The sequence below is a fragment of the Pseudonaja textilis genome, chromosome 1 (genome assembly GCF_049901715.1).
Source record: "Pseudonaja textilis isolate UNSWEBS1 chromosome 1, rPseTex1.2, whole genome shotgun sequence".
NCBI classification, from domain to species: Eukaryota; Metazoa; Chordata; class Lepidosauria; order Squamata; family Elapidae; genus Pseudonaja; species Pseudonaja textilis.
Window position 1 is genome coordinate 135,913,947 of NC_141990.1, and position 19,063 is coordinate 135,933,009.

The 19,063-nt window shown below is 34.7% G+C and overlaps 1 protein-coding gene across 1 annotated transcript in view; it reads right to left on the reverse strand.

Moving 5' to 3' along the window:
- NBAS (NBAS subunit of NRZ tethering complex) overlaps positions 1–19,063 on the reverse strand; it is a 155,618-nt gene that overhangs the window by 94,668 nt on the left and 41,887 nt on the right. Inside the window, exons 22-26 of the mRNA XM_026695307.2 lie at positions 6,888–6,971; positions 4,517–4,670; positions 2,788–2,973; positions 1,575–1,748; positions 408–541 (exon numbers count right to left, since the gene is read on the reverse strand). Coding sequence (XP_026551092.1) covers positions 408–541; positions 1,575–1,748; positions 2,788–2,973; positions 4,517–4,670; positions 6,888–6,971 — 732 coding nt within the window. The remainder of the gene's footprint in view (positions 1–407; positions 542–1,574; positions 1,749–2,787; positions 2,974–4,516; positions 4,671–6,887; positions 6,972–19,063) is intronic.

Genomic DNA, 19,063 nt, shown 5'->3' on the forward strand with positions numbered 1-19,063 from the left:
GCCTTCTCTCAAAAGAAGGTTGTAGATGTAGCAATATTATTCCGCTACTCCCTGGGACCACTGGATGTTCCAGACAATATGCATTTAAACAGAGTTTAACAAATCCAAACTGAATTTTAAATCTTTTATTTCTCAATCTTTCTACAAAGCAAGCTCTCATATGATTTTTTACAGATAAAATTAAAACAAGCAGTTTGTCACCTGACAATCTGAATCTTTATAGACAAAGAGGTGGTATTAAAATAAAGCAGACAATTATTATAAAAAATAACTATAAGTCACATCATCCTTCAGGTAGTGAGATACATAAATAACTGTAGATATCTCACAGGTATTAATGACAGCAAAAGTATTTTTTAAAAAATTCATCCCACAATATTCAAAGTTTGAATGATGACAATACTCACCCCAGACTTCTTTGGGGCAGACATTCTAAGATGTCATAGCAGAGAGAGAGCTGGTCTTCACGTTTGCAGCTGTAGATACATTCTAAAGCAATTGACATCAACAAAAGTTGATCTGAAATTATTTTTTGCTGACTCTATGAGAAAAAGAGTTACATTACAGTTATGTAGTCAACTTAGTACGATCTTTATTAAAAAATTCAAAATTTCAATTTAGGATTTTAGAAAACTATGCTACCTATAATGGAAACTCAGTAATGAAAACAGGAATCAGGAGAGTATGTTAAGTTTATTTCATTTTGAAATAAATTTATCTTCTAAATTGTGTTTTCATCAGGCAATTTATAAAAAGAAAGTATTTCTAATTATAAAGATTTTAACTTAACTATGTGTTACTTTCTTACATAAATAGCATTAACATACACTATAGTTTTAGTTTCCCTCCACTACTGCTTGCAGCCATTCTATAACTGTAGCCACAAACTTAAAAAAAACATAAGAAACCACTCAAAACAGAAAATTATAAAGCACTGTATCAAAAAGAAAGTTACTATGAAGATCCCATTAATCTCTTTTATTTTTCCAGTCTCTGTATTTTACAATTCAGCAATTACATTCAGAACAAGTGCCTGATGTAAAATAATTAAGACTGACAATGTAATCTATTGAGAACTAAGTCCCACCAAGTTCAATTGAATTTTCTACCAGGTTAGCCGATAGAAGGTTGCAACCCTGACACTCTCACTGGATTCCTTTGTGCCATTAAGATCAATCACAAGGCTATTTAAAATTAGGACTGCACAAATTGGCTGAAATGGCACTTCACTTACAAGAGAAGCTGATACTGATGGGAGTTTATTATGGGTGCTTGAGACTTCTTTAAATCTTCTGGGCAAGCGTCCACCTGCTGAGAAGACTTTTTTATCGCTCAGAAAAATATCATTTTGGGGGGCTTTGAATTTTACTGATAAAATCTGCTTCATCTAAAGAGTTGCCTCAGTGGCAATGCCTAATTCCAAGTTCCAGGAGGTTTTTTTTTCTACATTGTTTTTTAAAAATTTTTTACAACAATAACAATGATCAGCCATTAGCCATTTAACAAATATTTGGATACCTTTTTTCATATTAGTTCATTAAATAGTTTCCTTTATCCTTAAACAATAAACTTACTAATGGTTTTGAATTTTCAAATATTTTCAAAGGAAATGTCAGGTCTTCCTTTGCCAATGTTACCAAGTACTCTCTGAGAAGCTCATTAGCAATGCCTGGAGATTCATTTTCACACCGGTGCAGGAAGGGAACCATCCATTGGTAAGCATTTTTGACATATCTGTCTTCTGATGACTGGAAAATGAAATATATTTTCATTAATCAGATATATAACATAAAATGAAGGCAGAACTATACCAAGTAAACATAGCCCATAAATGTAGCTCAATGTGTTTCCTTTTCCTGATCTTTAAGCTTTCTTTTCTTTAAAAGATTTTAGAGTGCCACTGATGTTAAATTTCATCATATCCCCACATAAATTTTTCCTCACTTTCACTTTATCTCCCATCCATAGTAGAGGGGGAAGTTTATATAAAAGGTATGTCCTGGATGGTATTTTCAGTGATACTGATCACCTGGAGGCATTCCGGCAGTGATCCCCAACCTTTTTGGCTCCATGGACCGACAGCGGCAGCAGCGGCAGTGGTGGGCGGGAAGGGAGGATGGTCTTATGCGCACAACCTAATTCAATGCATAAGCAAATTAAGCTTCGTGCACTCGCCCACTGCTTGCATTCCCCAGTTTCCAACGAGCTGTGGACCAGTTCTGATCTATGGGTTAGGGTTAGGAAAAGTGGGGTAAATCATTACCGTAAATGGAAGCACTTAGTCCATTCTTAGGAATTTTTTTCCCATATAGATGCCACCATAGCATTCTGAAAATTCACAAAGTTTTCCTGAGGTAATGCTCCCAAAGTTGTACTTATAAGCAAATATATCAGCAACACAGAGGACAGTAATGTGAAAACTTTGTTATGCCTCAACTTTTCTCTTGGATTCTATCAGTATCCACCTTACCCATCCTGGAGGCTTAAAATGTGGACTTTTTATATTGTTGACAATGAGCTACTCCCATTTTCCCCTCATTCAGAAAAGATTAATTGTCTCTGAGAAAGCAGCACACCCATGCTATTTAAAGTAATGATGTTTATCAGCACACCATTCTGGCTTAAATCTTATTTTCTGAACTTTGAGTAAATTTTTGTAGAAGTAGATAAAAATAAGATGTTTTTGTGTAAGACAATAGGACTGCCACTTTGTATAAGGCATTGCAAAACAAAATAATATTTTAAAAAACAATTTACCCACCATGGGGCAAAAAGTAATGCACATACTTTTGACATTAACAGCCTTAGCTTCTCAATGTTTTCCATTTGCTGTAAGTCTTTTAACTTCAAAGTAATGTCACATCCAGTCTCATAAACGAGCGTCTCCAATGTAACCAGATCATCACAGAGAGAGCGAAGACCAGGAATATTCCTTTCCATGCCAAGGCGAACCAGTGAGAGGGCACAATCTACCTATTTAAACCACAAGCAGAGAAAACAGAATGAAACGAGAATATCAAGTCATTAATGACTTACTAATCTCCCAGCAAGATTTTCAAAACTGCAGTAAGTTGTTTCAAACACAATTCACAACTCTGGTCTGGTTGCAATATACCATTTTATAATGGTATTTAATATTGAATCATTAATACTAAACTTTGAAATTCTGTCATACCAGATGTCAGGCTGAACATATTTAATTCCCAAAATTTATTATACAGTTAGCATATAGTATCTTATCTGGGATGAGGGATGGCTAGCTTTTATTTGGCTTCCAGCCAGATCTAAATCATTTGTCCCTGTCTTCACCACAGAAACCCTAGGATAGAGACTTCTACGTGAAGTGAAAAATAATCTAAAAAGCAGAGACAAATAATTATGACAAGTGATGATTTTGTAAACCTCAATGCAATTTGAGCTTCACATGCCATCTATCTAAGAGATTTTAAGAAAGTACATGTGAAATTACTAATTTTCACACAAAATATGTTACTTGTGCCCTGACATTATTACTCTCTAAAACTGGTGTGGCAAAGAAGAATTTATATCTCCTCATCTATGAGATAGAATATGCTGTTAGGCATCTTTCTCAGTTTCAGAAGTACAACCTACAGTAATTAATAACTAATGCCTTGAACATTCATGGGGATATTGAGATGGCTATTACTGAAAAAAGACCACTTTCACAAAGCTTTCCTCTAAATTTATGAACAAAAACACAAGTAAAAGATAGCTGTTATATTATTTTGAGAATTTTTTTAAATTTATACTCATGCTGGGGATTTGACTGAGCCTAATGGAGCTGTACATGTAATCCTCTTTTTAAAAGACACTGGACTAAAAGTAAGACTGGCTTTTTTTGAAAGCAAACACAACTTTAAAAATCTTTGCCTTTTACAAGCACTTTACAAGAGAGCTCTTTGAAATAGGCAGAAGCTCACAATAACATTATTCTACAGTTTGGTGAACACTTTAAAATAGAAAGCTTATTTTAAATGTACTGAATACAGCTCAACAGAATATTTGGAAGATGAACTGACATCTCCCACTTATCCACCTTTGTTGCTGAAGAAACACTACAAAGCTATAAAAAATCTCTAATAAAACTAGTAACCTAGCTCTGATATGGTAGATTACAAGTGAAAACATTCCTTTACATATTGCATATTCACTATATATAATATCCAAAGTTTATGGAGATTCTCAGTCATCCAGCCCATGGTTGTCTCATAGGCACTGGGACTTTTTTTTTTTTTTCCTTGAAGACGTTTCACTTCTCAACCAGTCAGAGCCAAAGAAGCTTCTTGGAGGAGAAACTAAATGTCTTTAAGGAAAAAACAAAGAAAGTCCAGTTGCCTATTGAAAAAGCACCTTTGGGCATAATATCCAAAGGGAAGTACAACATATGAAACATAGTCAGATTTAATCTATATGAAACTATATGTTTTAATTCCACAAAGCAGAGTATATGAAGTTTTCAAAATAAGAAAATATATATCTGTAGTCTTGTGTTTACCTGCATAGAGTAATTTTCTATCTCCTCTGCTCGTTTCCAGTACCAGTTTGTAACTAAATTTATTGAAAGGTCAGTTGCTCTGTATTTCAACAATTCAGGCTGAGAGTCGAACAAAATTTCACTTTCATCTTGAAGAACTGGATCAATAATTAACCTGAGCATCACAAACAGAAATATAGATGCAGGATCCAGAAATCAGATGTTTATGTGGAAAAGGAACTGAATGCATGAGTAACAACTAGTGGCTATAAAACTCAATATGATTAATTTCAAAGAATCATTGTTAAAAAGAAAAAGGACCCCCCACCCCCAAAAAGCCGTATACTATATCAACAAGTTCATGTTATTTTTATTTCCTCCTTTAGTGATTCAGCTATTTTTTATTCCTAATTTTGCTTTCATTTTTAATTTCATTGTACTTGGGTACGCTACCTCTGATTGACCAGTCAACAACCAAATGTTATTACTATTACAAATCCTTTCCAAACAAAGTTTTAAAATACTGATATGTCAGTCTTTAAATTAATTGTATTTTTCTTGTTTTAGTTGTTGAGAACCACTAGAGTAATTGAGAATTGGGTAAGATACAGATAGACAGATAGATAGACAGACAGACAGACAGACAGACAACCAGATTCATTTCTCCTTTAAATATTTTATTCTGAGACATCATTGGTATATTTAAAAAAAACATGTAGAAAGGATTTACATTGATATTTCTAGTACATATAAAGGGATTTTCATTAAAGGAACATCCATATACAAACAAATTGATTACACCTACTGCATTTCCATTCATCACTAAGTAATTAAACTTTATTGCTGCATCAACAGGAGTTTATGTTTGTCCACATTTTTATTACACTACTGGAAGTGCATAAATTAGTCTCTGTATATAAGCATAAAAGTATATCTAATGTACAAATGGGTTTCCCTTGTGTTCAGAAATTGTTCTCTTGGCACACTGGGCCTCTTCAATTCTAACTGGGGTGCAAAATTTTGTCCAAATAGAAGTAAGGGCATTGTCATTAACTCCTGACTGCAATTCATGATGGTAGGAGCATTGAGAATGGATACTGTCTTCTATCCTTGTCACCATGGTAGGAATTCTACTAAATGTGTCTACCAAGCAACCAAATTAACAATTTGACTCTATAGAGTAACCTGCACCATTGTTCAACAGCAAGAAGTATGTAGATATAGCTTTGTGTCTGTATATGGATTTCTGTGCATGTGATGAGATAGATGATTACTTGCATTACAAAACTAAAGCATTCAGTGCCACTTTCTTAGAAAGAGACTGGAGTAGAAAGGTAAAAAAGAAACTTTATGAGAAAAGGGGCAGGAAAAGAGGAAAAGAAAATAAATGTGATAAAAATATTGTAAATAATTATTTCATTTTAAAATTTATTTTATTTAAAACATAGCTACCCATCTTACATCAACTCTGGGTGGCTTCCAATAAGCAATTAAAGCAATATCAATTACATATCAAATACAGAATTGGGAAATTCTGTTCTTCTAAAAAGAAATAATTTAATCCCTAGTATCTTGTTATGTACAAAACTAGTTCTCTGAGCAGATGTTAGTGCTACCAGAATCTAGTTAGTTATGAGTAGAAGACCTAATGTAATGCCCCCAAGACACAATATTATTACGAAGAAAAACTCAGAGAAGAAGAAGCAGCGTCCATTTAAGAAATCTACGGTTATTAGGGTTATGAGAACAAAAAGTTAAACTATATGTATCTCAAAATAAACTCTGAAGAAAGCCTGCCAGCTCTGATTAATAAACTTAGTTTTATCATAGCATACTCAAAGCTTTGAAGTGTTTCTTCATCTGTTTAGGGCTGCAAGTTCTCTCGAGAAAGAAATGAAATAACTGCAGAAAGCTTACTGAATGCAAAAATACGGGAAAATGATGCAAGGCCTACAGTGGAAGATTGGGTTATAAAGTTGACTAAATTTGCAGAAATAGAGACGGTCATGGAAAAAAATAACATTTTTTAAAAAAGATTAGAAACTTTATGTGAGCTTTTTATTGGAAAAAAACAAAAGATTGAATTAATGATTTGGGGATTAAAAAGAGCTAAAGAAGATGGGGAAAAGAATTGATAATTGTAAGATGAGCAAATGACTCTTACTTTTTATTGTTTTTGTTTGTTTCTTTTGAATAATTTTACTGTATCAAAAAATCTAACAGAAATAAATATTTAAAAAAGAGAAAAAGGATGCAATTGGCATTCTGTTTTCAAAGGAAAACACAGAAAGACTGTAGATGAAGGATTTCCCATGGATAGTTGGTCCTACTAAACTTAAAGGAAAAGTCTAATCACCAATGCAAATATCCAATTAAATTAAATTATACTTACTTGCACGATGGCCCTTCACACCAATCTTCTTCTCTGTGTTTTTTCTCACTCCAAGGAACAATCTCAAGTGCATTTTCTCTGTAGCTGTGGCAAATATAGAAATAAAATAGTCCTCAAACTTACAACAGTTTATTTAGTGGCCATTCAAAGTTACAACAGCCATGGAAAAAGTGTCTTATGTTTGTTTTTCACGCATACAATTGTTACAATATTCCCATGGTCACATGATCAAAATTCGGGCACTTGGCAACTGACTCATATTTATGACAGTTACAGTGTCCCGGGATCACCTTCTGCAACTTTCTGACGAGCACAGTCAATGGGGAAGCCAGATTCATTTAACAACCATGTTACTAACTTAACAGCTGCAGTGGCAAGAAAGGTCATAAAATGGGGCAAACTCACTTAACAAATGTCTCACTTAGCAACATAAATTTTGGGCTCAACGGTAGTTGTAAATTGAGGACTATCTATATGCAAAGTGTTAAAAATCTAATCTAATGAAATGCACAGTTCAACTTTTAGAGTACAAAATCATGGTTGATCAGCAGCAATGCTCTCCATTACATTACTACTCCCAATAGTCGTAGTTTTTCACTAATCAAAAGTATAGTGATGTATGATGGCACAAAATGTACATTTTGCATTTGCCTGTTCATTAATGAGATCTAAGATGGCAGTGACTGATCAGAAAATTCTAAACCCTAAAGATTGCACCCCTGCATTGAATGGATATTTGCATTTAATCTGCAAAGATTTTAATATGCCAAAGGAGTCAGTAGGGATGGCATATTAAAATAATTAAATCAAAACTAGCATCAAGAGAGAATTTAACCTTTTCCTCACTTAAGGAAAGCTGAGAATTTTCCTTGATCTGGAAGTAGCCTCTGGGTGTTAAATTTTCCCCACCAGACTTTAATTAATTTGCTTTTTAAAAGAACAGTACATTAGCCTAGTGTCAAGCAAAATCTTGACACTAAAAAAGAAGAAGAATGGTTTTCAAGGTTAGTGAGCACATTTTCTTGAGAAATATTCTTTGGTATTATCTCATACATGATCTTCTCTCTGTTTAATTTCTTAAGATTCCTACACAAAGACTTTCTCTGCATTTCTGTACAGTAGCAATTACTTAGCATCATTTGTAACTATCAAATACACAGTAACTATTGAGTGTTATGCTTATTACAGTCCAATTAAAAAACTATTGGGTGTGGGATTTAAATTCCTGATTTCTGTTTCTGAAAAGACGTCACGGACACCCTAAAAGACAAGCTATGACAAAATGATAATCTGTTCCAAATAAGTTAGAGCTAAGCTTTTAAGTCAAGGTGTTGCCACAGCCATTATTCGAAATAACACAGACCCCCCCTCCTCGCAAAAAATGAAGAAACAATTACTTGGACTCCTGCTTCAGTGATTTAATGATATTTAATGACATCTGATCTATTTGATACTTAAGTCAATTTCTCTCTAATGTAAAGCTCATTAGCTCTGGGCCTTCGGGACCCATCCTAGGGATATGGTTCCAATCTGTTAATAAGATGGATTCCAATCAGAGACAGTGGGAGAGGGGCATGGAAAGTCTTTACTTGGTGGCTTGGAAAAATAGAGGCCATTTTTGTTGCTTTCTTTTTCCTACAGTTCTTCTGGAACCCAGTTAGTTGAGAGAGAGAAGACTGATCAATGTTGCCAGGTAACAGTAAGTAAGTATACTCTCTCTTCAGTACTTATCTCCTGCTCTCCCCAACCAGCATCCCTCACATATGGTCGAGGTGCAGCTCATGAAGTGCCAAGTCACTGGGTGACTCCTTCCTTAGCATTTCCTATTGCACTGAATCACTCCTCCCCATTGTAGCAAGGATACATTTCACAAACCATTTTTTGAAACAAAGAGCTGTGATACCCCACCCCCAATTTAGGGGCTTCTGCATGCTTCTTCCATGATACCCTTGACCTGTTCCCTACTGCCCTTTACAGGCTGGGATGATGTACCTCTTTAGCGTAGACTTCATGAACAAGTTAGGGTTCTGCAAAGACTATCGCTTGAAAACCTAATCTATCTGTCAAAAAATATTTGTCTCAATCCTGGTAGGGCAATGAAGGGTTCAGGTAAATAGGGAAATTCTTGTTTCTCTTTTGCACAATGGCAACACATTGGGGTGGAGACAGATTTACTGTAAAAATTTGCTATGAAATTTTAGATTTTATCCATGTATAAAACATAAAATATTCATATTCATAGCTAAATAAACTAATATTCTCCTAAGAGAAGGAAACACAGCCAATCCTCTGGCGTGTGCCCAATCTCTTTTACACGGCCATTAGCTTTATCAAATAATATAATAACTTGAGCACGGTATGCCTACTGTATGTTGCCTTCATTTCTGGAACTGATCCATCCCAATGTAATCTACAACATATATTAATGTTGTGTATTAATGTTAATTCTAACCAGGAACCTCTATAAAGAATTTAATCTTTTCTGCAAACATGATGTACTTATTTTGGCTTTATCTGGAAATGACTGGATAGAGGATGATTATACTGTTAACATGAATAAGCTAAAAGAACAAGGTTAAGTACCTTATGAATATTATTACAGAACAGATGAAGCTGAACAAACCATTTTGGAATTTCAAAATTTAAATTGGTGTGTCTCCTTTTACTCTTAATATACAGAGCCCTGGAATCACATAGTACTCAGGCAAAGCTTTACAACATGCAAGAACAAATAAATCTATGTTTCACTATGGCATTAAATGCCAATGAACAGTTGTAAATGTTTCTGTCTTTTATGACTGTGGCAAATATCACAAAGCTAGGCATGGCAATGGATTTACATGCAAACAGGTACTTCTTTAGATTCTTTCAATAGTATAGCATTAGGAAAGCTAAAAGCATCACCTTGTGGCTGGACACCACACCAGAAATATTTCCTCATCAAATATGTAACACAAGAATTGGATGTATTGCTATCATCTCAAAAATTAAATGTTTGTCGGAAGAGTATCCAAGGCATAATATTGCTAAAATAATATTGCTAAAATTAAAATGGCAATGCATGTTTATGTACAATTGCAAAAGAAAAAAAAAGAGGTGATGAAAATTACAAACTTAAAGAAGGAAGATAGTAGTTCAAAGTATAGATAACTCATTGTGGGAAAGTTGAAGGACATTAAATTAAAAATAATATGAGACATGCATGTTTCATTTTGCTAAATCATACACTGTGATCCAAATGAATCTTGGTTAGCATTTCAAACAAATTTTAACTGGGATGCAAAGATAAACACAGAGAGAGGGAAGCAAGCAAACAGAGTAAGGAAAGCAGTACTAGATAAGCTTAGTGAATTCACAATGCTGGTTGAGGGGAGAACACAGAAAAGCTGGGTCCAAGATGTGTTTAACAGCAGAGACACTATTATTTATAACAATGACGTCCCTAGTTCTTTTAAAAATAATGTTTAACTAAAGACATCGAAAAACCTTGTTATTCTTGTTTGATTTTTATTATAAAGAAGGATATTGAATGCATTTGTAACAAGCAGGTAATATCTGTTTAGCATCTTTATATCACCTTTAAATGTTTTGTAGGATACTCCTTTAAATTATCTTAAGCTTCTAACATTTTGCATAAAGAGATAAGAAAAATGAAACCTGTATTTGAATCTACATAAGAGATGCTTCACCATTTAAGCGCAATGCTTAAGGCAGAAAAAAGCCTTTTCTGTAATAAAATTCTCCAGAGTTCATTTTTAACCAAGGCAAGAGACCACCAAGCCAAAGTAAACTCACATTATTGACTATTACATTTATAAACCAACAGATGCCAGGCTCTTTCCTCTCTGTAAATAAGTGAAGTCCTTTAAAAGGAACCATTAAAATAACATGTTTTCTCCTCCCTGTAAAGAGATAATTTTATAGCCTCTCCTAGAGGGTTTCAAGCTTCAAATAGCCAAGGAATTCATATCAGCACTCTGCCAGTATAGAGAAAATTATGCTGCCTAAAATTAAGCACAATATTCCAAAATGCTATCTAGGGAGTCTTTCAAAGAGTAGACTAAATGCACCTCAGGCATTTGCTAGAAAAAGTCTCCAAAACACTGGAACATCTTTCATCCTGACTATTTATTTATTGTTTCCATTAGATATTTTGTAAGGGTTTTTTTAATGACATCATTGGGGTAAAGAACTCCTTGACAGTAAATACTGAATACTTACAATTGGTTCCTATAAACTAGATATATTGTCACACCAATGGCAAGAACTTGCGAATATTTTTGAGCCTTCAACATAGAACAGAAAGCAACCCTATTATAAGAAGCTTTTGTACATTTAATGAACAAAATAGTCTAATACATGTTATTTTACACTCAACATATAAAATCAAGGCACGCAGATGCACATTTATACTATGTAAAAATTGTGTAGATAATGCATCAGAAGGATAAAAAATAACATATAGATGTGATGGCCTGGGTCCAAAGACCCATACACAGGAGAAAAACTTTTGATAACTGCTCACCAGATCAATAAATGTTAGCTGTGTTCTACTGTGGGAGATATAATAAATGAAGGGAAAAAATAGATCGTTGTTAAAATGTGTTTGTACAAAGTCTTGAAAGAGATCATACAAATTTATCTTTCACTACATTGATTGTCACTAACTTTTCATGAAAGTTAATTAGGTTAGAAGCAGACCATTTAGATGTACAGGTAGTCCTTGACTTATGACCACAATTGAGCCCAAAATTTCTGATGTTAAGTGAAAAATTTGTTAAGTGAGTTTTGCCCACTTTTAAAATCTTTCTTGCCATGGTTGTTAAGTGAGTCACTGGAATTAGTAAGATAGTAACCCAGTTGTTAATTGAATCTGGCTTCCCCATTGACTTTGTTTATCAAAAGATTGCAAAATGCAATCACATGACCTTGGGACACAGCAACAGTCATAAATATGAACCAGTCTGAATTTTGATCACATGATCAAGGGGCTACTACAAAGGTTGTGACTATGAAAAACGGTCATTAAGTCACTTTTTTCAGTGCCCTTGTAACTTTGTTCAGTCACTAAATGAACTATTGTAAGTCAAAGACTATCTGTGGTAGTGTGTTCTGCAAAAAATAAAACTTTTTGAGCCAAATCAACAAACATAATACACAATGCATACCCTGTATGCTCTGTTCCTAATACAATGCATAAAAACCTTTGTACTTAGACTCTTATATAGTAAAATATGAAGATTCCCTCGAGCCAGATCTATATAAACAAGCCCACAGTTTTCTTGCCACAATACGGAGGGATTTCCCACTGTCTTTTTCTAGGATGATTTTTTTAATGTCTTAGAGGTTAGCCAACTGCCCTGGGATTTGTTAACACAGTCTTCTATCAAACTACTAAACAAGCCAATCCTGCTTTAGATTTCTTTTGAGATTAGTCCAAGTTACCTTTAAAATATGTATTCAATTTATGTTAATAAATGAACTGCACTTACGGCTCAGTCCTAATGCTTTTTACTTACACATAAACACAATAATGTTTAATTCGATTTTTCAAGTATGTTTTTCCATGTATTTTTTTAAGGGAGATGGGCAGTTTAGAAATGTGAAATACAAATAAAACAATGTTTGATGAAGATTCTTGAGAAATATAATAAATGTAAAATATATTATAAAAAAATGCCTCAGGAGACTATTGAAAAAGTTGCCTTAATTTTGAGATAATTTCCTCTTTTTTCTTCAAACTTTATTCGCTAGTTTCCACAACAGAATTTTAAAAATGTCCTTTAACTTCCACATTTTTCTTGAAACCACCCCTAAAATATAATAAACTAAATTTTATTATTACCCCTTCTTCAGAAAATATGTTGTTTTTCTGGTTGTACAACAATTTTTTCCCTTAGTTTTCCTTGCCATTTCCCCTTTTGCTTGGAAAAACCTTCCAATCCTTCACAGTAGACTTGGGTGTTACAAAAAAGATGTGTGTATGTGTGTGAAGGAATAATCTGGTTTTGCACACTTAGCTGACAAGCACAATTTAAGGCAACGTAATTCATTTTTCTAGTTATTTTGGAAAGATAGATGGTACATGTCATTTCATTTTTTTAAATGAAATAACCCAGACATTTTAAACAATTTCACCAGAAATAGATTCCTCTACATTAGTCTATTTGTCCCTGTAGGGAGGGTTCTAAGGAAATATTGAGCTTCTGTTGCTCTCTTTACAGGAAATATTGAATGACATTTATTTATCTCATCCTGAAGCAATATTCTGCAGTAAGTCAGAACCTTATTTGTTGTTTCTTCTGTCTGATCAGGATTCCAATGTTTTCTCCTAGGCTGCTCAAATTTGTGTTTCTACTTATTTTTTTCTTCTATTTTTCTTTTTTCTTCAATCATGACCAATTATCAGAGATTGCCTGGACAAGTCCCTGAAGTTTTCTTGGCAAGGTTTTTCAGCAGATGTTTGTTAATCTTGGTAATTGTCATTACCATCTCTCTTATTTTCTATGTTTATTTTTTTTAATTTAAGCTAACTTTTGATTATATCTATTGATTTTAGGTGTGTGTGTCTGCATTTATTTGATATACATATTTGATGTATCTTGTGTCTTCCGGCAATAATGCCATAATAAAGATACAGATATACTTGAAAGGTTCCGCTGCTGCTTGTTTCAACAATTCCTGCTGTGCAAACTTTCACAAGGGGCCCTGTGCTCTTAGGGAACAATTTATAAAAAAGCAACTACACAAACAAAATATTTAAGAAGAAAGACTTGTTTAATTATAAGACTGAGACACTGAATACTTCAGAGCATTTCAAGTAAAAGAAGTATGCAAAGGCATTCTTAATTTAAAAAAAAGCAAAAACTATGTAGTTAAAGGGCATTTTATCAACTCTATAGAAGGACTTTCTCGTCATAAACTACAATTGCAATAGCAATAGCACTTAGACTTATATACTGCTTTACAGTGCTCTATAGCCCTCTCTAAGCGGTTGACAGAGTCAGCATATTGCCCCCAATAATTTGGGTCCTCTTTTACCAACCTCGGAAGGAAGGTTGAATAAGCCTTGAGCCAGTCAGGATTGAACTGCTAGGAGTTGGCAGAATTAGCCTACAAATACTACATTCTAACCACTGCACCATCACAGCTCTTAGTGGATAGTGGATAGACACCCCAATAATGGAAAGTATGAAATTTTCCTCTAACAAAATATAGTATAATTAACAGCTTCAAGCTGTCAGAAACCTGCTATCTCACATCAGGTAATTGAATCAATGCATTGTAAAGGTTCAGCAAAGATTGGAACAAACACCACAACTACTCTGCCAATAATCTGTTCTGATAGATCTTTGTCAATAAGATCATTACAGGGACCTGATACTGAAAGTGAAAGAAACACAGGTTAATAGCATACCAGTCCAACTGAAAACAGTCTTCAGATCTGTCAAATAAATACCCAGGATGCCAATTGGCTGTTAATTATTTTCTTCTCCCTTCATTCCATAATTAGCTGAATTAATTTAATATGACATTGTAGTATGGGAGCTGTTATCAGGAGGAGTCAAACATTAAAAGATATAGCTTAACAAAAACATTTGAAAGAAATTTAGTGTAGACAAGGGAGCATATTTATGAACCGTTGCTTTAAAAATATAGTTCTCTTTCACCACCTTTCATGGCAGCCATAAATGGCTTTTCAGAAAAATTACAGCTGATGAGGGAATCATTTACCTGAGATTGCTGTGAATAACTAATGTACATTGGCTATAACATTGCAAAATTATTTTTAAACAGAAACAAAAAATTACAAAGCTTCGGCTATATGCAGTTCTATTGCTGATGAAGGGCATGATTTTCAAGAGATGTTCTCTTAAACTCAAATGGCCATACTCTTCAGAATATATAAAAGTTTTAATATTTATTTTTAAATTACAAAGAATGCCCCTCAGTCTGAGTATCTAAACACTGTACACTGTTTTATCAGTTTTTTCAACCCTTTTAAAAAGAGACTAGATTTGAAAGGAAGGAAAATCACTGTTTTGACTTCTATTAAAATGCTGCCTTAAGACTAAATAATTGAAACTAAGACTAAAAACTAATAGGGATAGAAGAAAATACAATGAAAAAAGCTGACAGGGTGAAATAGACTAATACAGTATGTCATCTGTAGATATTAAGAAGTAAAGAAATTTTTCCACAAAATATTAATGTCCCATCTTGTCAGACAGATGTGGGATTTGTTAACAACTGGTTGTGTGGGCGTGGCTTAGTTGGTGGGCATGGCTTGATGGTCATGTTATTGGCTGGGCGTGGCCAACTCAGTATCACTCACACTGAGGTACGCATCTCCTTGTCTGGCCTCTCATGACTGTGGGGGGTGCTGCAACAGTCGTAAGTGTGAAAAATGGTCATAAGTCACTTTTTTCAGTGCCATTGTAACTTTGAATGGTCACCCCACACAAGCAAAGTAACAGCAAAGGAGTGGAAAAAAACTCCGGAGACGTTCCTGAGACAGGAAGTCTAGTCCTGCCAAGAAAGTAGTAAGGGTTAACGGAGAGGCAGTTTCTGTAAGCAACACCAGAATGTTTCCTTCCTGCCTTCCTTACAGGATTAGGCCAGTAATTTCTTCTAACAACCGTTCTCCGAACTGCTTAGAATGTTAACAACTGGTTGTAGCAAATGGTGTGAACTGGTAGAATCCCACCCCTGCTGTCAGACCATTTTTTCTCCTGTCTTCTCACGCTCACATTTGTGAATCCTGATTTGTGTTTTGAGCTAAAGGATTGTAAACCAATTGGCAGAAGGCTTTTTTATCCATCAGAGGCTTATATTAAGGGAACAGAAAATTAACCGCACTGTATTATCTCCTATGCTTTTCTGAAGATTTTCCAAATTTCTAAAGGAGGCTTATTAGAAAACTGTACAAAGAATTATCTCTGAAAATTATATTACTCCTTTCACTAGATTAAAAAGGCATGAAGGAAAATTTAGATAGACTTTATTACCACCCCCTCTGTCCATCCTCTTCTTAGTACCATTCTCAATACTACAAGATTACAGTCTTTTCTATGCTGCAGATAGAAGTTAGTGGCAACTAATGTAGATAACCTGTGACCCATAAGTCATGCATAGCCCTCCACAGTCTTTGGGATGAACTGCAAAGCTCTCTTCTACAGGTTGTCAAGTTATAGCCACAATGGGCCTGAAATTTTGGTTGTGAGTCATTGAGGTTGATGCACCATGTGACCGGATTCAATTTTAAAACTGTTTTCACAATGGTTAGATGAGTCAACAGAATCGTTAAATGAATCACATAGTCATTAAATGAACCAAATGATTGTTAAGCGAATCCAGCATATCCAATGGACCTTTTTGCCCAGACTGCATGGCCATGTGACCACAGCACACTACGACTGGTCATAAATGCAAGCCAGTTGCCAAAGGCCCAAAATGTGATCACGTGATTTCAATGATGAATAATAAGTAGCTTTTTCGAAGTCTTTTACAACTTCAGACTGTCATTAAAGAACCAGTCCTAAATTGAGGATAGTTATTTCTTTACTAAGTTTCTGTGCCATCCATTTCACTAATACAGTGACACTGGTTAAATCAGTTTGAAATAGAATTTTCTGACAAACAACAATGGGTTGCTTTCTAAAGACAGCTTCTGGAATTAGATAAGACCTCAAGTTAACAGAACCCCATGGTTCCCTAACCAAGATCTGTTATATTTATCTCTTCCCCTGCATTTAGTCCATGAGACTCCATCTCTCGCCTATATCTCTGGAACAGTATTTTCTGGGATAGAGAGGACCTCAAGAGAAAGGAATAATGGGGGGAAAAGTCATATCACATCTAAAAGCAGAACTATTATTTTAAGCACGAGAAAAAGCATTTTCACACTGCACTAAAATTTGAAAGGGCTTCCTTAGCATGGCACAATAAAGACCAAATAGCAGTAGAAACAGCCAAACGCTTTATCTGAGAAATGAACTATATAAAATGAAGATTTGATTAGGTTGTCTAATAGGCTTTTCATTTTGCGAAGAAAAAAGTTAAGTCACTGTGTATGTGTGTGTGTCTGTGCGCATGTGAAAGAGAGAAAGAGAGAGAAGAAGGCTGGGGGGGAAGAGAGATGCTGTTTTTAAAATATCTCAAATTTTACAGTATTTCAACACATTAAAAAAATCACAATAGGACTTAGGTACTATTAAAAAGAAGTCCTATAATTTAGAATAGCAAATGTCATTTCCTTTATTTAAAAAAAAAAACTGAAAGAAAAGAGTAGAAAGACAGCTTTTATTTTGAACTATGACAAGCACCAAAAACTACAACATATTATATCTAAAATTAGGTACCGATAAATACATCATGCCAGCTTCAGATGTATTCATTCTTTTAAGGCCCTCTAAACAAAAGTTGCTTTCTTTTAAATGGAGCTAACTCAATGAGTAAAACTATTAAATGCCCCAAACTGTTAAATGTAAAAACCCAGAACACACTCAAAAGTGACTTTTTCTCATTACTGCCAGCTTTCACAAAATGCTGATACTAATGAAATATGTTTCACATCTTGCAAATTTATTAGATTTTGATTCTAATACTCAATTAGAAATATAGTTTCTGTATTGCATAAATATAGTTTTCTTTTCAGGTAAGCCACCTAACTGTTTTTTCTAGAGAAAGGAATTAACAAGCATTGCACCGTCAATATCAATGGAGATTCTAAGCCATCCAGGTCATGGTTGTCCCAAAGGTGCTTCTTCAAGGGGCAACTGGTTTTTCTCTGAAGATGTTTTGTTTCTTCAGCTCTGACTGGATGGTGGGGAATGGAAGGATTTATATTCCTTGCAAATGACCATTCCCTACCCTCCAGTCAGAGCTGAAGAAACTTCTTGGATGAGAAGCAAAACGTCGTCAAAGCAAAAAAAAAAAGTTTTTTCGAAGACCCACCTTTGAGACAACCATGACCTTGATGACCCCATAGACATTTAGCTATGCACTTTGGGATGAAAACCCTTTGAATGGTACAGGAGTATGAACGGATTTTGAGAAAAATTGCAGACTACAGGAACCATTTGCGCTTCAGTTTGAGATGCAGACAACACAGACTTATCCCCAACAGTCTGCACCTGTGTTCAACAGTGAAGGGACACGGGGCAGAAAACACCCTGCAGAACGCACAGCTCCACAACATAGCCCTTTCAGCAGTTTCAAGAAGGATCCACATCCTTTTGCACTACACTAGGTGACCCCTGAAGATATAGATAAACCTCCAGGTGGCCTCAAAGACTCTCGAAAAGAATGCAAATGTCCAGCTGTCTGCAAGGAATATAAATCCTTCCATTCCCCACCCATCCAGTCAGAGCTGAAAAAGTTTCTTGGATGAGAAGCGAAACATCTTCAAAACAAAAAACAAAAACAAAAAAAACAAGAACGTCCAGTTGCCTCTTGAAAAAGCACCCTTGGGATATCACATCATCATCACCAGATAAGGATGAATAAATATCAGATTGATCAGTCTTAAGACGATACACTCAACAATCTATTCTTCCACAAACAGCAAAAATGTAGTCAGTGATACAGTATATGTTCTAATCTAAAGAAAAAGACCACAAGCTCTTTCCCGAGATAATACTGGGCGGGATCACTATGTGAAACCTAGAGGAACCAATGGATAGTATTATAGAGGATAACGAAATGAATGGATCAGTAATCCAGTATGGGACAAAACATGGTTTGATTACTAAATCAGGCATGCACTTAGATAACAATAGACTTCAAACAGTTGAAGGAAATTCATCTGCTCTTCAACAAAGAAGAACGTGCGAACAGTAAAGAAAATGATAGGTGATCCCAAACTGCAAACACATATTTTATTTTAATAAAGAATGAGAATGTCGCTGATGATCAGTGACTATTAAAGTGGGAAGAGGAAAAATGCACTTTTGAAAAAGGGGCATCCTTAAGGTATACGCCTTGTACCTAAATTAAACACTAATCAATTCTAGAAAAAAAGCAACAAACTGAGCGAAGTTTTGCTAGAAATGTATGTGTTAGGGATTTCTCCTAAGCGGCACATGCACCTCATATTTTTAACTAAGTTGTTACTCAGGAATTCTGCTCATTTTATTAAATTGAAATCCCCGAGTTTCAAAAGTGAAATGTATAAT